At 46.6% G+C, this 22,500-nt stretch overlaps 1 protein-coding gene across 1 annotated transcript; it reads right to left on the reverse strand.

The window, feature by feature from the left end:
- Window positions 1–11,388: 11,388 nt before the first annotated feature.
- On the reverse strand, window positions 11,389–18,609 carry KLHL33 (kelch like family member 33). The gene is made up of 4 exons (XM_007091373.3): window positions 17,673–18,609; window positions 12,328–13,252; window positions 12,049–12,216; window positions 11,389–11,941 (listed from the first exon to the last, which is right to left on the reverse strand). Exons 1-4 carry the CDS (start codon window positions 18,424–18,426, stop codon window positions 11,389–11,391), a joined length of 2,400 nt encoding a protein of 799 aa, XP_007091435.2. The 5' UTR covers window positions 18,427–18,609.
- Window positions 18,610–22,500: the final 3,891 nt, after the last annotated feature.

The raw sequence follows: 22,500 nt of genomic DNA on the forward strand, positions 1-22,500 counted from the left end.
AGTTTGGGAACCTCTGCCCCAGGGTCTTGCTAATTTAACAGTGGGCTGTGGACCACCATCAGCAGCAGCACCTTGTTAGAAATGCAGACTCTTGGCCTACATCCCTGATCTGTGAATCACAAACTATAATTTAACAAGATTCCCAGATTATTCCCACTCACATTGAACTTTGAGAAGCACTAATCTTAACAAGAGGAGTGCACCCTTAACAGCATTTCCAAATGCTGGAGGCCGAGCCTGGCGACTGGTGTTTTAACAGGTTCTTTGGGCAATTTTGACATATGCTGAAGTTTAATAACCCCTGATTAAAACTAGGATTGTTGCTTACCATCCTCCATTACCCACCCCCCACCTTGAAAATTTCTGATTCAGTAGATCTGGGATAGGACCCCAGAATTTGTATTTCTAACAAGTATTGCTCAGGTAATATTGATTCTGATCTCTGATCCCAGGACCACATTTTGGAAACCACTGGTCTAGAGTGATTCCCCAAAGAGATAGTCACTACCTACCCCAGTGAAGCTCAATAAGGAATGCCCTTTGCCACATCTGAATTTCATATATATATATATTTCATATATATTGGGCCCAATTTGATTCCATCTCAGTTAGAGAGCCACTGACTGATCCCTAAAGGATATTTCAGCTGGACTTCGAGAGAGCCAGATAAACTCTCTCTGCGTTGCAACAGAGAAAATCTCTCAACTGGCAAAAAGTTTACAAAGTCCAAGCTTAGCTTTTCTTTCAGGTGGACAATGCTAAAGGCATCTTGCCAATATTTGTTCTTTTGAGTTCTGCTTTTCTAAATTAGCCACCCTCTTGAGGAGAAGCAACCTTTCTTCAGATTACTATCATTGATTAAAGCAGGGAGTGTTGCCAAACAAATAACTATACCAGAGCTGAGGAGGCATTGCGTTCTCCACTGTGTTAACTTTCATAGACTGATCTTATTTGCCTCATTTCCTAGTTCTTAGAGGATACCACTCTGTTTTTCCTTTATATCCAGCCTACACCACTAATTGCTCATCAGTGGCACTGAGCTACATGTCTAAGTGATGAGTGTGGTGTCCAGGCTGATTCCTTTCTGGGGTAAAGGAGCACTATCCTCTCAGCCCTTAGAAGTCCCTTTATTTTTTTTAATGTTTATTTATTTTTGAGAGAGAGAGAGAGAGAGAGAGAGAGAGAGAGATGGGGGGTGGGGAGGAGCAGAGAGAGAGGAGGACAGAGGATCTGAAGCAGGCTCTGTGCTGACAGCAGTGAGTGGGGCTCAGATTCACAAACCATGGGATCACAGCCTGAGCAGAAGTCTGACACTCAACTGACTGAGCCACCCAGGCACTCCTAGAAGCCCCTTTATTTAGGGCCTTACCACCTATGAATATTGCTCATCTCTTCTCGTCAGTTTTATTGCACATTTCTTGTCCTCCCTCATTTTGATTCAACAAACACCTGTTCACTAATATAACATAATAAAGTGTCAACTACACTTCAATTAAAAATATTGTTTAATCTGTTAAGCATCTATCAAGTGCAAATGATAGCATGTAAATTGTATAAAACATGAGTTCTTCTCAAGGCTTCATGGTCTCATGAAGGAGATAGATACATGCAGAAGTCACAAAAATACCAGGCAGATTATGAGAAATGCTATATTCCACTAAGAAACAAACTATAGGGTTATGTGGGGAAGGGACTTTGAGCAATTACCTGGAGGGATAGGACTTTGAACTGGGAAGGGCAGGCCTCCGATAAGAATGTAAAGGCCAGCGCCCTGGGTAGCTCAGTCTGTTAAGTGCACAACTCTTGCTTTGGCTCAGGTCATGATCCACCGAGCCCCTGGTGGAGCCCCAGTCACACTCAGTGTGGAGCCTACTTGGGATTGTATCTCTCCCTCTCTCTCTCTGCCCCTCCCCCACATGTGTGCATGTGCACTTTCTCTCTCACTCAAAATAAATAAACAAACCTTAAAAAAAAGATTGTAAAGACCACTGGTTTCAGTGGATTTTTCCTCATTTTAAATAATTGCCTTTAGATTTACAACTTGTGTTTCTGTTCAGTCTAACCACTGCCAACTTTAAAATATCGCACAAATTGTGATATATGTGATATCCTACTACAGTAGTACTTGGCATCCCAAAGGAGCCCTTCTGGGCCATCTGAAAGCCACAGAAGCCAATCAGTAGGTTACAAGAACTTCAGGGCCTTCTTTCTTCTGACTCCTCTGACTCAAAGCAACCTCGCGACTGGTCTCCAGCCTGTTGAAATTTACCAACACCTCTCTTCATCCTCCTTCAATGAGCGTTTCCCACTATGAGCCCTCCTTCCCTGCCTAGTCTCCTTTACCAGGTATGGCAGATTAAAGAAGACCACATATTTTTTGCTTCTCCTGCCACTGAGAAATGGAGTCTGATTTTTCCCTTCTTGATTCTGGGCTGACCTGGTGACTTGCTTGACCGAGATACATGGCAGAAGTGTCAGTCTGTGACTTCCGAGGCCAGGTCAAAGGAACTTCACACCTTCTACCCAGGACTCTTGGAATACTACCTCTGGGGGCTGCCACATAAGTTCAACCACCCTTAGACTGCCACATGGAAGAGCCACATACAGGTGTTTCAGTTAACAATCTCGGCTGAACTTAGTTTTCCAGACATCATCACCAAACATGTGAACCAAGCTGGCTTGGGCACTCCAGACTAGTCCACTTGCAGCAAATACAACCAAGTAACTTCTATCAATGAAAATAGGACAGAAGAATCATCTAGCTAAACCCTGTCCAAATTTAAGTGAAACCAATGACACACAAAGTCATGAGAAATATAGTAAAATAGTTTTTGTTTTAAGTCACTAAAAGTTTTGGGTAGTTTGTTATGTATCATTACATCATTGGAACACTAGACCTGCAACATTTAAGGCTAGTTTACATCAGATTACATTGTAGTGAACTCATTGTCCTAAAATCTTGGGTTTTTTTTTCAAGTTTATTCACTTTGAAAGAGACAGAGAGCACAGGCAGGGGATGCGCAGAACGAGAGGGAGAGAGAGAATCCCAAGCAGGCTCCTCAAGGTCAGTGTGCAGAGCCCAATGTGGGGCTCAAACTCACAATACCGTGAGATCATGACCTGTGCCGAAATCAAGAGTCGGATGCTCAACTCACTGACCCGCCCAAGAGTCCCTCCTTAAATCTTCTAAATCACTTAATTCCCCATACATTGGTTTGTGCAATAGTTCCTTGTAATAGAATTGCTTATCATGGAGGTAGGTTAGCTAAAGTAGAGGCCAATCCATGTGGCAAGCAGATCTGCCTGGACAAGGAGCCTCATATTTACAGAATAGGTTACACTCCCTCATCATTCATTCAACAAATATTTATTCATTGATATCAAATTAATCAACATCCAAACCAACCTCTGGGATGTATGCAGTGAAGTCATGTTTTTCTAATAGCTGTACGGCCCATAGTTAGAGTCAACAAGTACAAGGAGACACTGGATCTATCAGATCCAGCACTCCTTCCTACCCTTGATCTAGTCTTTGTAGTGAGGGAAGTGGCCCTGTTTCTCAGCTTACAGAGAGGTATTGGGAAGAGGTCTCGACAGAAGACAATGAATAGATTTAATATACTGTTCCCATATATTCTTCTGCCTTTTGCATAAAAATTTAGTATCAATTTCCATACCCTCTTGGGATACTGGTTTTTAAAGAGTATCAGCACTAAATGATCCCTGTTGTCTAAAACCTAACAAACAGGTAACTTTGGCACCTTCTCCTTGCATATTAGCAAACACGTGTTTAAACAGACTATGCAAGTAGTCAGAGGTCATTTGGGATAGCCACATTCTAGGTATGTAGCCGCAATAAAAACTTACCAAAATTCACTTCAGAAGTTACTATGGCCAGGTACTCTAGCACTTAGCATCATATCACTTAGCACTGCCTCTTGTAAGGACCTGGAAAGAGGAGTCCATGCTGTGGATTAGTGATCCTGGAGGCTGTAAACAGGGCTTGGACAATCTTACCTCTTGCTTGCTAGCCACATTTTAACAGTTGGAGAAAAACAGGTCTTAACACTTTCCTAACTCTCACTTGACAGTCCAAAGGGTTCAAATGACTTGCCCAGGTTGAAATAGTTGGTCAGAGAAGGAGCTAGGCCTAGAACACCAGTCCCTTGATTCACAGTCCAGCCCTTGGCCACAGTAGCACCTGCTTCCTTTGACATGTCTTTAGCATTATTGTCTATAGAAGGTCACTGCTAAAATGAACCATTGCCCTGAAGGCCTTTTACATGAACACATTAAAAGAGTATATGGGGGACGACTGGGTAGCTCAGTCAGGTAAACATCCAACTCTTGATTTCAGCTCAGTTCATGATGTCTTGATCATACCATCAAGCCCCACATGGGGCTCTGCATTGAGCAGAGCCTGCTTAGGATTTTCTCTCTCACTCTCTGTCTGCCCCTCCCCTTCTCACTCTCACACTCTCCCTCTCTCTTCCAAAATAAATAAATAAACGTTTGTTTTTTTTTTAAAGACTATGTCAGCAGTCCATAAGTCTTGGAAAATGGGACCTGCCTGAGAAGTACAGACTCATGTCAAGAAAGTAATCATATTGGGGGTGCCTGGGCACTCAGTCTGTTAAGCATCTGACTTCGGCTCAGGTCATGATCTCAAGGTTCGTGAGTTTGAGCCCCATCTGTGCCACAGCTCAGAGCCTGGAGCCTGCTTCAGATTCTGTGTCTCCCTCTCTCTCTGACCCTCTCCTGATCATGTTCTGTTTCCCTCTCTCTCTCACTCTCTCTCAAAAATAAATAAACAAAAATTTTATTAAAAATATTTTTAAAAAGTAATCACATTAAAAATATGATCAGGACACCTGATCTCATATAGGACTTGAATGCTGTTACTGGGTGGGCAGGGCATTTCAAAGTAAACTTGTATGTTAAAATAGTGGACTTGGGGGCATCTTTTAATGGCTTATAGGAACAATGAAACAAAACATGGGAATTAGGATGGTCCCAGGAGGACTGGAATACTTGGCCACCATGTTAGAGTAATCTAAGATGGGTGGAAATGGTATAAAATTGTATAAATTTGCACTCTGGAGTCCAACAGATCTGTGTTTAAATTCAACTTTGCTATTGATGGGCTGTGTGACCTAGGCCACAGAAAAAAATAAGATCAATAATCTCATAAACCCTGAATGGCATAAGAGACCGGCCCTTGAGTCTGCATAATACCAGATGATGCTGATATGGTAACAGGGCCAGTCAGGGTCCTCTATTTGAAAAGTTTCACCCGGTATATTGTACTCATAACAATCCCTGACTCAACACATCTTAATAAATGAAACAAACTATTGGAAGAAGAGCCCCTTGCTCTAGCTGAGCTTTGAAATTCATAGCATGTGTTATAGTAGTTGGATGTCAGATTCTTCAAGATTACGTCTCTAAGCCTCCAATACCATGTATACCCTTTAATTTCTCCCATTTGTAGAGTCCAACGATGAGTTTCATGAATAAATCCTGCCCCTCCGTGGAGATGGATCTACGTCGGAGAGATGGCACAATAAAGAAAGCAGGCTCAAAATCCTTCTACTTGAGTTTAAATACACGCTCTACACTTACAAACTGTGTAACCTTGGCTAAAAAAATTCACTGCTCTAAGCTTTAGTTGCCTTATCTGTAAAATGGGGGATAATAACAGCATCCACTTTTGATGGGTTGCATTGACATTTAAACGAGATCATGTATATAAAGCATTTAGCACACCGCCTGGTACAGAGCAAGCATTTAAACAATGTTAGCTATAATCTCCAACAAGTGGTTTTTACTTTGTTATGAGAGAGTTGGCTTTCATCAATGACACTTTGCTTGAAAAGTATGTATTGGGGATCAAATTGCCTATCTGATGATTAGTCAGGCTGGTATATAGTTAGAAGGACCTTAACCCCCAAAATGCTTTTGCCTTAGCTAGAATCCCGATGAACCCACATCCCTATCTTGGGAGCAATGTTAGACCAGAGTAGCTGGGGATAAACTTTGTAACCCTTTGTGTGGCACTCATGGTCTCAGGGGCCTATCTTGTTTGACATCATCTAGCTCACTGACCTAAAAGGATGTGGCCTGGGAATGCAAGCTGGTGCAGCCACTCTGGAAGACAGTATGGAGGTTCCTCAACAAACTAAAAATAGAACTATCCTACAACCCAGCAATTGCACTACTAGGCATGTATCCAAGGGATACAGGTGTGCTGTTTCGAAGGGACACATGCACCCCCATGTTCATAGCAGCACTATCAATAATAGCCAAATTATGGAAAGAGCCCAAATGTCCATCAATGGATGAATGAATAAAGAAGATGTGGTATATATATGTATATATATAATGGAGTATTACTTGGCAATCAAAAAGAATGAAATCTTGCCATTTGCAACTATGTGGATGGAACTGGAGGGTATTACACTAAGTGAAATTAGTCAGGCAGAGAAAGACAAATATTGTGACTTCACTCATATGAGGACTTTAAGAGACAAAACAGATGAACGTAAGGGAAGCGAAACAAAAATAATATAAAAACCAGGAGGGGGACAAAACAGAAGAGACTCATAAATATGGAGAACAAACTGAGGGCTACTGGAGGGGTTGTGGGAGGGGGGATGGGCTAAATGGGTAAGGGGCACTAAGGAATCTCTTCCTGAAATCATTGTTGCACTATATGCTAACTAATTTGGATGTAAATTAAAAAAAATAAAATGTAAAAAAATAAATAAAAATAAAAATGCAACATATTTTTGTATATTGAAAAAATAAAATAAAATAAAGAAATAAAAGGATGTGGCCTTGGAACTATCAAGGCACACTTAAGGACTACCAGAGCATACTTTTCTAAATGTGCCTAGAATTCCTTAAGACTGTCCCAGGCTCTGGGGCTCACAACTATAACAGCACTCTGATGTTTATAGTACAGCTAGTCTTCCTGTTTTATGGATTAAGATACTGGCATTCAAAGTGATTAAGGGATTTACGATTACCAAAACAGTAATTGATTTGGGGCTCGAACCCAAATTACTGATTCTAATTCAATGTGCTTTCAAGCTGTACCTTTTTTCCATCATTCTAATCACAAATACAGATGATTATATCTTGAATCATCAACTATAACAATAATACCATGAACATCTATCTCTGAGGAAAAAAAAGACTATAATCTCATGGCTAATGACATATACTTTATCCCTGCATATATGTATTTTTTTTGTATTGCTAGTACCTGTGATAAATTCACACTTTTCCACCTATAGCCCCTTGATCCCAAAGGCTAGCCAGGATTTCGAATATAAATAGCCTGTGGCCCTGAAAGAGTGTTAGGACTTTCCTGACTATAGACCTAAACCATGATGCTTGTTCAAGCCATCCACTTGATTCTTAGGTAAAGATATGTCACATGGAAACTGCTCTCACAAAAGACTTTCCTCTTCATTATCCAGACTGTGCCACATTCCTTGGCTCTTTGCACTTTACAAAGAAGGGTTTGAATTACATGATTTCTAAAATCTCTTCATTCCATGATTCTATTAAATAATCTTTCTGTGCGGTATTTCACTCTTCTGGTTGGACACTGTTGTTTCTACAGTCCAGACCATCTGGGTAAATAAGGATACATGGTTTTGTAGCTAGTAGGATCTTTCACCCTCCCTTTTTTTTTTTTTTTTTTTTCATTTTTAACCCTTTGCTGCCTTCAACTTTCCAGGTGTCCAAAGCATCATACATGTCGTGTATTTGACAGAGAAAACATTGGGACAAGAAACCAGTTACGTTTCTATTTCAGCAGTTCAAAATCACATATGAGTCAAGTGAAGAAGAAAGATAAGGGGAAAACAAGCCTAAATGACTTCAAAGCTTTGTGTCTAGGAAAAAGGGCAAATGAGAGTGTCAACGAAGCCTGATGAGTCTGAAGTCATGATAGGGGTACATCCAAGTAGAGGTGAAGAATGCTGAAAAAAACAATAGTCTAGAACCCAGGTGAGTTATTACGACTTTAGATGGAGGTGAGCTTTCTGAAGAGGAACATAAAACAAGGTAAGAGAGGAACATGGACAATCTATAATGAGGCACAGGAGACAAAGGACTCAGGTAGTCCAATGCATTTACTGGTACATCAGCCCACATGCTCAATCCTATTCAGTCCCTGAGTCAGTCTTGAAAAGAGGTGAGCAATAGTAGAAATCCCTCCCTCACTCACAAAGGAGGTTGAAAGAAGAGCATAGAGGGAACTAGTAGGGGGAATATCTAAAACACCTTGCCTCTGGGGCGCCTGGGTGGCTCAGTTGGTTGAGCGTCAGATTTCAGATCAGGTTGGTTGTGATCTTGCAGTTTGTGGGTTCGAGCCCCGTGTTGGGCTCTGTGCTGAGAAGTTCAGAGCCTGGAGCCTGCTTCAGATTCTGCATCTCTCTCTCTGTCCCTTCCCCGCTCGTGCTCTGTCTCTCAAAAATAAAGAAACGTTAAAAAAATTAAAAAAAAAAAAAAAACCAAAACACCTTGCCTATCATCTGATGTACCAAAGGTAAGAATCCTGGGCCTCTATACACTCACCAGACTGTAGCCTAATCCCTGGATGGCCATGATTGCCCACTCTGTGTGAATGTTTTCCAGCCTAATTCCTGTTTCTCCTTCCTCTTCTGTTCTGGGGTTGCAATACTACCTTGAATCTCAGACCACTTGGCTAGGGCCCCAACCTGTTACTTGCCCTATATCAGTCCTCTCTCACAGAAGAGTGGACTGTTGACTGGTGTCCTGCTACAAATCAGAGGCCTCCTTCTGTCTTCTCACTCTATCCCTAGTTTAAAAACTAAATAATGAGGGGCACCTGAGTGGCTCAGTCGGTTGCGCATCTGGCTTTAGCTCAGGTCATGATCTCACGTCCATGGGTTTGAGCCCTGCATTGGGCTCTGTGCTGACAGCTCAGAGTCTGGAGGCTGCTTTGGATTCTGCATCTCTCTCTCTCTCTGTGTCCCTCCCCTGCTCATGCTCTGTCTCCGTCTCTCAAAAATTTTTTTAAAAAGTTAAAAAATAAACCCTAAAAACTAAATAATGAGAGCTAGAGACTTCTATAACTAATTACCTCCATCTGTATACTTTTGGACCCTCAAGTTGTCACCTCCACCTGGGATGGAGCCATTCCTTTGGACAATATTATTTGTTTTTTTTTTTGATACCTGTTTGGATTGGTGAAATAAGAGAAGGCCCAGGAGAGTGTGCTCTCTGGAGCCAGGGGAGGAGAAATTTTTTAGGGTAAGAGTCAGTTTTCAAGCCAGTTGATACCTGCAGAAAGATGAAGGAGAATGAGGATGGCCTTAGATTATTTGGTGAGAAGTAGGTCATGGTGACGACGAGGCAGGGTAGTTTCAGTACTGTGGTGGAGATAGGAACCAAATTACAGGGGATTTTTAAAAACTTTTTGTATTAGAGAAACTCAGACGAGAATCATTCAACAATGATGAAACCTTTATTTAAGGCTGTTTTTGCCTCCAAACCACAAAGAACATGTTCATAGAAGTTAATCTTAAAGACTGCATATTCATAGTGTCTCAGTACCTTCAATTTCCTTCTTTCCTGGTTCTTCAATTTTTCTTCCCTTTTCTCAAATACATCCTATATATCCCTCCTCATTTTCATCTATGCTCCGAAACAGAGATATAGGGGAAAAAAGAACTCAATAATGAAATCTCAAAAAAATAAACAAAGCATGTGAACACCTCTAGGCCAGGATGCAGAAACGTAGAAAGGAGTCTCCTTTATCTCACCCTTAGGAATATGAGAATCTTAACAAACAATGGTAATAGAAAATTGACCTATACAAAGAACCGGCCCTTCTTTGCCCTGAGCTGCTCAGGGGTCAGAAATGGAAATACCAGGCAGGAAAGACTTAGAGGAGTTGTGGAGGGAGGGAATATACAATTAAGTGAAAGCTATTGTCTTCAGAAAAGCTCCAGAGTAAAAGATGGGCTGGTAACAGCAGCAGAATTCTCTAAAGAACCCTCTGGAATACTGACTTCCCCTTTGCTATAGAGACACAGGGCACTACATGACCCATGTGCTTCTTTTCTCTGACTGGAGTGCCTTCCTCCTGCTCTGACTGGTGAGTTTCCAAGTAGTCTTCAAAATCCAACCCCAACTATACCCATTTGATGATGCCTTCCTTAAAAGGAGCCTTCCCTGGGCAGAGTTCACTCCTCCAGTGTCTGGGCTGTCATACCTCTAAGTGCCTGGTGTGAGAGCGACAAGGTAAGTGTCCATACCCCTAAGTCCACTACAAAACCTGCATTAGTTTACAAGTCTACCTGCTGGTCAGGACCTCTCTGATCTTTGTATCCTTAGAGCCTCATTTAGTGCTGGCACCTAGTAGGTGATTGATCACTGTGTGGGAGAAGGGAGAAAAGAAAGAAGGGGGGAAAGAAAAGGAAGGAAGAGCAGGGTGGAAGAAGGAAGAGAGGAAGCGTCTGATTTAACTTTGCCTGGCCAAAAAAAAAAAAAAAAAAAAAAAGGGGAAATGGATTTTTAAAACTCTAGAGAAAAGGGAAAGAAAGGGGGGAAACCACTTTTCTGAGTCTTCTCTGCCTCTCACTTTTCTCTCTGCCACTTCCTCTCACAACTTAGCAGCTCACACCATAGCTGTCCTGTTGTCATTCCTGATCCTTGACTACACCCCAAAGGGAAGGAAAGAAGGCAGTCAGGCTTCTGGCTTCTTCCACCCCACCCCTCAAACCTCATGCCATCCCTTCCCCACTCTAGGCGCCTGGCTCCTTCACCTCCGCCCTCCTCATCTTCCCCACACACAGCACTCGCGCCTCATCAGCCGGCACCCTGTGCAGCGCCAGGTCCAGGCAAGGACTTCCGCCTCAGAATGAAAACCCAGAGGCTCTTAGGGGCTGCAGGCTGAGGCAATGCAGGACTGAGCCTGCAAGTTACCTGAGAAAGAATATAGTTCATGGTTGGCCTTTCCACATTTTTCATCTTGATCCATGGGTCAGAATCATCATTTTTCTGACTCTCCTCTCTTGGCCCCTACACATTGGCTACTGGAGCGTCTTGACTGTCTTCCCAGCCAAACGCACTTTCCCCACCAAGAATGGTGTCAGGGTCCCTAAACCTTGTGGAGTTGTTCCTGGGCCTCCTCTCCTTCCCTTCTCCAACAGCGTTTTCCAGGAATTCTGGAGCCACCTTTTCCTCAATGAAGACCATATATACAAAAGCGGTTTGTGAGTTGTAAAACACTGTGCTGGAATAAGATGCTATCATGAATCAAGCCTTCTCTTTCTCCCCCCATAATCTCTGTCCTTCTCTCATGACGTTTCTCATCCCTTCCTCCCTCCATGCACCTCCACTCCCCACTCACCCAGCAGGTTTTGTTTGGTGCCGTGTGGGAACCAAAGCTATGTGCTGCACAGTGGGCAGGGTCAGGATGCAGGCAGGCATCTCAGCCCGAGGCCTTGGCAGAGTTCCCAGGCAGAGCCATCGGCCCAGGCCGGGAGAGTAAGCATGGATAAGGTGGGAGAGGGCGTAAGTACGGTGGCTGTAGCCCCCCAGCACCAGAAGCTCTCCCTGCAGCGCAGCCCCTGCGGCCCCCACATGGGGGGAGGGCAAGGGTGCCAGGTGAGTCCAGCTATCAGTCCTTGGTTCATAGGCCTCGAAGCTCAGCAGGTCCCCAGTCTCACCTAGCCCACCTGCGACGTACAGCCGTCCACCCAGAGCGGCCATGACGTGGCCAGCCCGAGGTACCCCCATAGCGCTCAGAAGCACCCCTGGCTTCTCAAGTTTGGGGTCATAGTGCAGCAATGAGGCCAGGTATTGGCCAGCCCCGCTGCAGCCACCGCTCACGTACAATCGGCCCTCCAGAACCGCAGCTGCGTGGGCAAAGCGTGGTGCTGGAAGAGCAGGTGCCGGCCTAAGGGAGAACAGGGCACACGATCAGGCAAAAATCCTCTTCAACTCTCCTCCTCCGAGTCCTCTAGGCTTCCCCTGATGTCTAGAAACAGCCCCTTCCCTGCTCACCTCCAGACATTGAGCTCGGGGTGATAGGTCTCCACAGAGTTGAGGGCGACGCCACCGTTTCGGCCGCCCAGGGCATAAAGTAGTCCGTCCAGCGCCACCAGGGGAAAAAAGCTCCGAGCCTGGCACAAAGGCGCCATCTCCTCCCAGTCTTCTTGACTGGGGCCCCACCTGGACACAGCGGGACCAAAGAAGAGTGACCCCAGGCCCCCGTGGCTGGCTGGGCCAACAATTCCCCCTCAGCTGCCCACCTCGGGGCCTGCTATTCCGTGGGGCCCCTACCTGAGAGTCGAAGCCAGGGTGTTGGAGTGGCTGTAGAAATCCTGTCCCCCACACACATAGAGCTCACTTCCTGCGAGGCTCGCAGCCCCGTGCCGGAAGCGCCCCGGGGCAGGCAGGGCAGGCAGCCGCCCCCACTCCACGGTTCGCACCAGTCCCGTGCCGCAGCAGAAGGCGCGCGCCCACCACACTCCTCGCGACGGCTGTCTTATGGCCATGTCTGCTCTGAGCCCGTCCCCGCCGATCACTACCAGTGCCTGGTCGGGCTCCCTGCGCCGCTCTTGACCTGGAACGGCAGCCTCTACCAGGAGCTGATGCAGCAAGTCTGCGGTCAGGGGTGGAGGCAGCCCCGCGGCCCGCACCCTCCTCAGCTCTCTGGTGGACATGCGGCCGAAGCGAACACATCGAAGCAGGGCCTTGGCCTCTGACTCTTGGGTCTCAGGGTTGGCAGCTAACCAACGCCACGCAGCCATGAAGGCCTCGAACTCCTCTTGCACGTGTAGTTCGTCGCTATCCAGGAGCTCAGCCAGGCAGGCAGCCGGCAGAGAAGGGAAAGTGGGGCACAAAGCCACAGCAGGCAGGTGGGTGAGGAGGTAGTGACGGGCTTTGCTCCAGAGCCTCTCTAAGCCCGGGGCTTCCGCTATGGGGAACAGGGCCAGGCAACGTGCGGGGCTGAGGCCCCGTGCCAAGGCTCTCTGGCACAGAGCAAGGCAGGAAGAGCTCTGGTACTGGAGAGCAGCCTGGGCAGCTCTCAGCAGTCCTGGCCACCTTGCCCGCACAACCCCGGAGTAGGCGAAGGAGACGAGGAGTCGCAGGTCCTGGGCAGAGATAGTGTGCAGAGACACCTCTGTGCCCTGGGATTCCCTCATCCCGCTCAGGAGCATGGCACCAAAGAACTCGCTGCCACAGGCCAGGGCTGCTCGGTGCACTGCAAGGAGAAGCAGAGGGGAATCCAGAGTGTTGCTGATTGCCAGGCACCCTGCTGACTCCATGTCCCGACTTTGGGCCAACCACCCGAGGCCACAGGCTAAACCATGGTGTGCATCAGAATACCGTGCGGTACTTGTTAAACTACGGGTTTCAGGGACCCACCCCCAGAGATTCTGATTCAGTAGGTCTGGATGGAGACCCTAGGAATTTGTATTTCAACATTTTCAAGCACCCTGCATGATTCTCATGTTAGTGGCCTGAAGATACTGTGATAAAAATTGCTTTAGTTTTTTGATCCAGGTCAATTAGAAAAAGAGTCTTGATTGATCAAGTTGAGTAGATGCTATAGACAGCTTTTGCTAAAAGGGGGCACAAAATAAACTGCAAAGACCAATGGTGCAAATTACATAGGTCTCTATCATGCACACACAAAAAAGTTCTTTCCTTTACAATTGTAAGAGCCACTGGCATCGGCCAGGATTTTACTTAGAAAATGGTACCACACGGGGTGTTTGGGTGGCTCAGTCAGTTAAGCGCCCAACTTTGGCTCAGGTCATGATCTCACAGTTCATGGGTTCGAGCCCTGCATCAGGCTCTGTGCTGACAGCTCAGACCTTGAAGTCTGCTTCAGATTCTGGGTCTCCCTCACTCTCTGGCTCTCCCCTACTCATGCTCTGTCTCTGTCTCTCAAAAATAAATAAATGTTAAAAATTTTGCTTAAAAAAAAAATTGTACCACACTTACGAATCTCTGTGACCTAACCTAATCTAACTGCCATCTCCTGCTTAAGATTTCCCATGTGCAGCTTTTCTCTGCACACCCCATCTTCATCTCAGTACATTTCAGGTAATCGTGACATTTTAAGCTGGAAACCTTCAAAATCATCCAGTTCGATTGCTCCTTTTAACAGAAGGAAACTGAAAGAGAGGAAGTGATTTATTTTCTATTCCATGTAATGGCTGCCCGAGCAGATCTTCACCCCCCAACGCCACTGATGTCAGGCTGCAGTGAGCATACTTGTGTATCGGTACCCTTCTTACCTGCATGGCCCTCACGCCACTGAAACTATTCTGTTACCAGATGCTATTAAATATAAATGTAAATAAATGCTTTCTAATGTAATGCAATTTGAGATACTTGGCATCAGGTATGGAGTATTCTGACTAAACTGTTGAACCTAAATCTAATTGAACCCTTAGATCTAAATTCAAATTTATAGGAAATTGAGAAGCTAAAGGAACAAGCTAAACAAAACCATAATGGAAAACACACACAAATCTAGAAAATGGAGCATTCTATAAGATAACTAATCTTATTTCTTCAGTAAGTCAAGTCATAAAAAAGGAGAGGACTGTACAGTAAAGGAAGCTTAAAAGACATGTATCTGAGTACAGCATAGTCCTCGATTGATTCCTGGGTTGGATAAGCCAGCTCTACAAGACATTTTTTGGACAAGTGGGAAAATTTCAACTTGGACGAGGTGATACTAAGGAATTATTGTTAATTTTGTTAGACATGAGTAAGGTATTGTAGTTATATGTCCTCTTTTAAAGAGACATGTACCCAACTATTTGTAAGGGAAATGTCACAGATTTACTTTAAACTTCAGTGATAAGTAGAATAAAGAGATGAGACAAATATCATAAAATGTTAATTGTTAAGTCTGAGATATCGGTGTTTGAGTGTTCATGTTAATATTTTCTTGGGGCGCCTGGGTGGCTCATTCATTGAAGCATCCGACTCTTGATTTCAGCTCAGGTCACGATCTCACAGTTTGTGGGTTTGAGCCTTGCGTTGCAGAGTCTGCTTGGGATTTTCTCTCTCTCTCCCTCTCTCTCTCTCTCTCTCTCTCTCTGCTACTCCTCTGCTTGTGTTCTCTCTCGCTCTCTCAAAATAAGTAAACTTAAAAAATATTTTCTTAATTTGCTATGTGTTTGAAATGCTTCATAATAAAAAAGGGAGAAAATGCTGCCAGAAGTCCTCTTAGGCAGGTACCAGGGCCAAACACCCAGTGAAGCTATGAACATGAGGCTGCTTTGACCGACTGTGGCACGTTTGCCTCTCTCAAAGGACATGTGATGTTAATGTGGCTTTCCATTGTCTTTTTTTAAAAAATCTTAAATGTTTATTTTTGAGAGAGAGAGAGAGAGAGAGAGAGAGAGAGAGCGAGAGCAGGGGAGGGGCAGAGAAAGAGGGAGACAGAGTATTTGAAGCAGGTTTTGTGTTGAGAGCAGAAAGCCCAATGTAGGGCTTGAACTGACAAACCATGAGATCATGACCTGAGCTGAAGTCAGATGCTTAACCCCCTCAGTCATCCAGGTGCTCCTCCATTGTCATTTTAAGCAGCAGGTAGTGCCTACATGCTTCCCAAATAGTAACTATCAGTGACAGTTTTCAGATACATATTGCCTGAGAAAACCTGCATTCCTTGAAGCAGGTAAGCCATTTCATTTTCCATGTAATCAACCAACCTATAGCTCAGAGTCACTGTGAAAGGGTCACAACTACTTACATTCTCCATCCTCCTCATCATTATTCCCTAGAATTTTAAGTGACAGGTTTCCACCATTATGTTGGAATGTTTCTTAGGAAAATGAAGGCAAGGATAGAAGTATGTTTAAATTTGAAACCCTAGTGAGAATTTTATAACTATGAAATTTTATTTTATCTATTTTTTAAATAATTTATTATTGTTTATTTATTTTTGAGAGGGACAGAGTGTGAGCAGGGGAGGGGCAGAGAGAGAGGAAGACATAGAATCCAAAGCAGGCTCCAGGCTTGGAGCTGTCAGCACAGAGCTTGATGTGGGGCTCGAACTCACCACAAGATCATGACTTGAGCCAAAGTCGGATGCTTAACCGACTGAGCCACCCAAGTGCCCCATAACCATGAAATTTTAAATCCCCCCTCCATCTACTACTATCAGAAATAATAACAAACACTTTAGAGACCTGCTATGGATTGAATGTTTATGTCTTCCTCCCTCCTTCCTGTGTTGAAGCCCTACTCCCCAGTGTGGTGATGTTTGCAGGTGGAGCCTTTGGGAGGTAATTAGGTATGAGAGTAGAACCCTCCTGAATGGAATTACTGCCCTATATAAGAGATATGACTGAGATAATCTCTCCTTCCACCAAGTGAAGAGGATACAGTGAGAAGGTGGCCCTCTGCAAGCCAGGAAGAGAGTCCTAATCATAACCTGACCATACCAGAACCCTGACCTTGGACTTCCAGGCTTCAGAACTGTAAGAAATAAATTTCATCACTGGGTTCTACTCCTGAAACCAATACTACACTGTATGTTAACTAACTTGAATTTAAATAAATACATTTTTCTAAAAAAGAAATAAATTTCCGTTGTCAAGCCACCCAGTCTATGGTATTTTTGTTAATGCAGTTCAAGTTAAGACGGGATGCTTTTTCATCTGGGGGTCCCAGAAACACTGTGGGTTCCAGTCATTCTAATGAGCAGTAGCTATGTGACTTTGGACATGTCTTGAAGTCTGATTTCTTTGTCAATAAAGTATAAAAGCTGAACTAGATACTCTCTAAAGCAATACCTTTTAACATTTTTATGTGCCTGCATTCCAACTCCATTTGTCAGATCCTGTGTCTTTGGTTTGGTTGCACAGGAGGCAATGCATGGCCTAGTGAAAACAGACTGGGCTAGTGAATACTGGGCTTATATCCTGGTTCTCACCAGTTAACATTTCTGAGTTTAATGTTCTTTCCTTACACCTAGGGATAGTGGCATCCACCTCACTAGTTTTCAGCGAGAATGAAAAGACATGGCATGTGTAAAAATTCCTGGACCCCAGTACCTCACTCAGTACTGATAGAATCTGAATAACACTCAACTTATTCAACCCTCCTTAGCTTTCCTAGTAATGAGCCTAGTTAACTTCAAAGTGCCAGGTCCTGGTAGCTTTAAGATTATGGCAAAAGAAAACCAGACCTTGCCTGTTAGCTGTAGAACCCGTATCTACCATGGAGTCAAGGACACTTAGGTGAGAGGACACACTGAGAGTTATTCCACCATATTCATCTGGCTTTCCTGTGTCCTAAATAGAAGATGCCAAGAAGGGCCTTTGGTTAATTCCCGTTTAAGTCAATCACTTTCTACTTGTTCCCCTGGCTCAGACTGTACTCATGACACCAGCCAACTGGCTGGAAATTCTTTGGTACTGGCCACAGGGAAAGCCACAGGTTGAAGGGTCAGCTTAAGTCTGCCTGGTGCTTCTGGGTAAACAACTCAACTGCTCATGCCTTGCTCTCCGTGGGTCAGGAAAGGCACCAAAGGCCAACCCCAAGGAAATTCTGCCTGCAGCTGGGATCAAAACCACAATGGAAGGGATCAAACCACCTGCAGCTTGCACACACATAAATGAACCTGCAGTAATGTAATGCCAAAAGGCCCTCACCCCGCAGCCTGCAGCCGCCTGCCTCCAGCTCCAGGTCACACCCGATGCCCTCTTGGTATAGGAGCTCCATGCTCCGCAGGTTCTCCCTCAGCTCCTCTGCCTGGCTGGGCTGCTTTTCATCTTCCCTGGCGCTTCCAGCCCCTTTGCATCTCCACTGGGCCATGGCCTTCACCCGGGGCGCTCCCAGGGCCTCTGCCACGACCAGCACATCTCCAGGCCGAGCAGGGCCCAGCACCCCCTCATAGGCAAATGTCAGTACGGCCTCCCAGGCCCCGGCGGCCACGTCCAGGCTGAGGGGGGGTCGTGGACCTCTGCCACCCAGCAGCCTGTCACGGAAGAGGCTGCTAATTGCAGCCAAGATTACCCGATGCACCCCATATACTCGCCCCTCAACTGACACCTCTTCGTCCAACAACAACCTCTGCTCCCGCAGCCGCTGTGCCTCCGCGAAAAACTGGCTGGGATGCTCCTCGCTGCGCAGCTCCTCGGGCTGTGCCGCCTCTTGTTCGTCTTGGTCGTCTTCCTCCTCTTCTTCCTCAAGGGACAAGACTGGAGAGGGAAGGCTCCCTGGGGCCATGGGCCTGGGGACAGGCTCTTCCAAAGGAAAGGGGGGCAAACTGGGATCCTCATCTGGGGAAGGTGGCCAGGAGGGGGTTCTCGGGTCGGGCAAACGTAGGTCAAGGCGATCCTTCTGGGCGGGAGCAGAGACGCTCCCAGGGTCCGAAGGACGATGTGAGGAGTCCGAGACGCTCATCGTCCAGGTTCGCTGTTTTGCTACAGGTGAACAGAGGGAAGGGGTGGGGGGTTCGGAGCTGGACCCACAGAGGCCGGAGGAACCCCTATCTCTAGCCCGGCGACATGGCAGTCCCTCTCCCTACTTCAAAGCCCATTCCCCACCCCCTTCCCAAGGCTCGAGCAGCTAGGCTATACTGCCCAACACTGGGGTTCACGAAGAGCACCGAAGCGTGCCAGAAGCATGTGTACCGATCCAGTACCCGGGACCGTATGCCACCCGGCTTGCCCCCATCCCACCCGGATAGTCACCCTCCCGAGACACCAGCGTTCCTCCTGGCTCTCCCTTGAACCTTCTCAGCTTCGCTTTGGACCCTGTGACAGAGGAAACTTGCCCCTCAATCGGGTCAGCGGCCCCACCCGACTAATTATAGCCGGCGCTGACCGGCTAGGGGGCTGGGCTCCGGGAGCCCAGACTCTGACACCCAATCCCCCGGGCTCCGTCCCGAGATGACCTCCTCCCCCCTTCCACCTGTAGGTCACGTCCTTGTGCTGAGCGAGGCAAATTCAGAAGCCAGGGAGGATGTGGGGATCGGGTGGAGTGCGCCAGGCCGGAAAGGCTGCGTTCACAAGATGGGTCTGGCGGAGCGGGGGGAGGGAGAAGAGAGTCTGGACTGCGCAGACCCTCCGGAACGTAGGGCCAGAAGAGGGAAGGGTGTGCTTGGAGTCAGTTCTAGGCTTTGACTGTTGGTTTTTCTGTGCACGATAAAGCTACCGACCCTGGAGCGAACAATACCTACATGAAATGCACACATAACGCAGTTGAGTCCACCGAGGGCGAGCGGGAAGGGGAAGGGATCAGGGCTACGTACCGTAGGTAATCCACCCCCGGCTCAGAATTTCCTCCCTGTCCCCAGGTGGGGTCGGTGGTGAGCTAGAAAGGCCCAACCCTGTGTGTTCAGGAATTCTGGAGGAGTCTCTCACCTAGATGAGAACGGATCAGTGGAAAGTGGGGTGACCGAGGCTTCGGGGACCAAAATCCTGGACTGGATGGGCCGGGGCGGGGGTTGGGGGGGGGGCGAGTAAGCACTCTCACTTAGGTAGGACACCAACAGCCACTCCCTCTGCCCAGAATAACACCTCTTTCCTATCCTGAGACACACCCCGCCCCAAATCTGGGCATTTTTCGCTGCATTTCTAGGTATCTTCGTGGGGGAAGAAACTTAGGGAATGGGACAGCGATGCCACTTCCCTCCCCTCTCCTGGGAAGGTGGGACAGGCCCAGGGGGCTGCTGGGGGTGAATTCTCTGGCCTATAAAAAAATTGGTCCAGTCTGGATGGATTGACCCGACAAGCTGACTTAACCGGGGAGCAAACGATTATTCCTTAGGACTCTGTGAGAGGGTGGTGTTCACGTGAGGGAGGGGTGAGACTTGACCGGCTCCTCTTTCCTCTCCTCTCAGGTGGCACGCACTTCCTTATTTCGCGCAGCCTGAGTCCAAAGCTTGGCGTTTCCATCAGGATCATCTTCAGTTTCGCCAATGCCTTAGTCATGGCTGTGCACACGGTGGGCTTCACAGAAGTCCTTTCAAACCTGCTCAGGGCAATGCCCATCCCCTCCCTTGATATGCCCTTTTCCCAAGTTGGCTCACCACCAGCCTGCACTTTTTGTGACTCCAGCCTGGGCAAGTCATTTTACTGAGGGCTGATGGGGGGTGGGAGGGAGGGGAGGATGGGTGATGGGTATTGAAGAGGGCATCTTTTGGGATGAGCACTGGGTGTTGTATGGAAACCAATTTGACAATAAATTTCATATATTAAAAAAAAAAATGAATCAGATGGGGGAGCCTGGGTGGCTCAGTCGGTTGAGTGTCCCACTTCGGCTCAGGTCATGAGCTCACACTCCTGAGTTTCCACCAGGTATTGGCTCCGTGCTGATAGCTCAGAGCCTGGAGCCTGCTTCAGATTCTGTGTCTCCCTCTCTCTCTGCCTTCCCCTTGCTCAAGCTCTCTGTAAAATGAATAAATGTTAATAATTTTTTTTTAAATCAGATGGAAGCATCAAATCAGTCAATAAAGTCTCTCTGACCCACTGCCTCTATGTTCTGCCCTTCCAGGAGCATGGGTGCAGCTGCCTAAGGTGGATCTAGCAAATGAGTTGTTTGGTGGGCATGGTGACCATGACCATCCCTCTGTGCCTGGCAATGGCTAGTGTGGAATGGATGTCTAAGGCAGGGGGCAGGGAGTTAAGGTAGGGGTAAGAACTTTGGGGATGGGGGAGAGAGCTGGACATATCTGGAAGAGGCCAGCGTGGGGAGATGTGGAAGTGTGTGTGTGTGTGTGTGTGTGTGTGTGTGCGCACTTGTGTGCACACATGCTCCTGCTGGCAGAGCAGATTCTCAGGGACCCAACCTGAAACTGGACAAATTTGCTGGAACAGACTCCATATACCAACTCTTCAAGGGAAAAACAAGGACGTATTCTAGGGATCTGTTGGGACAAGCACTAGACAAGACTACCAGATGAGAAATGCCATTTCCTGCTCCCAGATAGTTACAATCTTGAGAGCCATCCCTCTGGCAAGGGAAGGGACACTTTGTAGTTTGCGGCAAGAAGGAAAAGGACACCCATTTACCCTTTTAGCTAGACTCCGTTATGGGAAGAGGCTCATGGGAAAGGGAACTGGAGGATGGGAAAGGAGAGTGAGGAGGAGGAGGAGTTATTCCTCCCCTTACATTTGTACTTCTCCTCCCCCTCTCCCCCATGGTATTCCCAGCCCAAATGATCTTAATGGTCTTCCTGATCCTCTCTTTTATCAACTATCTGCCACAAACCCCCCATTCCTCCCCACAAACCCCAGCCTACAAGCCACTTGTTTCTTTAGGTGAACTCAATGGGAAGCTCGCTGAGAAATGTATTAAGGGGAAGGCAGGCCTCTGAATGTCACCTCCCCCTGGAGCAGGGTACGTCATTACCCCAAGCCTCCTCAGAAAAGACACACATTCTGTATGACATTTGCAAGTTGACCATCACACTCAGAAACCTATAAGTCCCTGGGCTGGCCAGTTTACAATCTTGCCTTATTTGTCCCAGCCTAACCTAAGTCATTGACACTAAACTGGGTAAAGGGGTAATGATCTTGGCTGAATGAAGGCAAGCTAGGAGGTGCCCCTCAAAAACTTAATTTTTCTCTGTTCTTTTACATAAATAGTATTTTCTTTGAAAATATGGTCCCACGGCGGTGAGGTCCAGAGGGTAGTTGCTTTGGCATGTTTTCCATCTTCTCCTCAGCCACTGGGGTACTCAGAGAGACCAGGATCTCTGGAGACCTCAAGGTGAGAACCATGTTCAGGCACAGAGCACACTTGTTATCTCCCCACCTTGTCTTGCCACTAATGGTTCAACTTCTGTTTCCGGGACCCTGCTACAGCTATCCTTGCCTTCCTGTGGACATACTTTCCTACCTATGCATTTCTGCCACAATTGGCAAGGCCCTCTACTCCAGCCTTCTGTGCAGAATGACCTAGAGCCCTGGTTTCTGCCTGAGGGCCTAGGGCATAGGTAATGAAATGGCAAGAGGCTTCACCAATCACATCAAGAGTAGATTACACATAGGTAATCTCACATCTCACCTTCCTTCACCATTTCTCCCCATCCCTCATTTCACTGACAAATTGTATGATGTTCTTTGGTTATCAAATTTGGTATTTCCACCCCCCCTCCCCCAACTTACACACAAACTTCCATTCCCCTCTTTGGCACTGGTGGTACCTAGATAGTCCTACTGCTTTGGGATGGGGTTCTCTCCCCACGAAGAATGTGTGTTCCCAATCTCATTTCCAGGCTCCTGTATGACTGGAGATGCTCCAGGAAATAGGACTGGCATGGGTGTGCGGAATGGGAGCTGCCTGGGGCCAGAGTGTCAATATGGCTAGGATTTATGCAGTTGTCAAGGGCAAGGGTCTTGCCTGTATGGGCTCCCTAATCACTACTAGGTGAGTGAACAGAGGGGCAAGATCAGTGAGATAAACTTTACCTAGCCCACTGTCTGGCATAGAGGAGATGCTCAAAAACCAATAATGACTTAAGGGGATTCA

The sequence above is a fragment of the Panthera tigris genome, chromosome B3 (genome assembly GCF_018350195.1).
Source record: "Panthera tigris isolate Pti1 chromosome B3, P.tigris_Pti1_mat1.1, whole genome shotgun sequence".
Lineage (NCBI taxonomy): Eukaryota > Metazoa > Chordata > Mammalia > Carnivora > Felidae > Panthera > Panthera tigris.

What these genes read in the sequence shown, in the direction of transcription:
- KLHL33 (XM_007091373.3), bottom strand. Translation starts at nt 18,426, where the DNA reads ATGAGCGTCTCGGACTCCTCACATCGTCCTTCGGACCCTGGGAGCGTC. An exon ending in ACCCTGGCTTCGACTCTCAG is followed by an intron (nt 12,217 to 12,327) that starts GTAGGGGCCCCA and finishes CGCTGTGTCCAG; the next exon opens with GTGGGGCCCCAGTCAAGAAG. An exon ending in CCCGAGCTCAATGTCTGGAG is followed by an intron (nt 11,942 to 12,048) that starts GTGAGCAGGGAA and finishes GTTCTCCCTTAG; the next exon opens with GCCGGCACCTGCTCTTCCAG.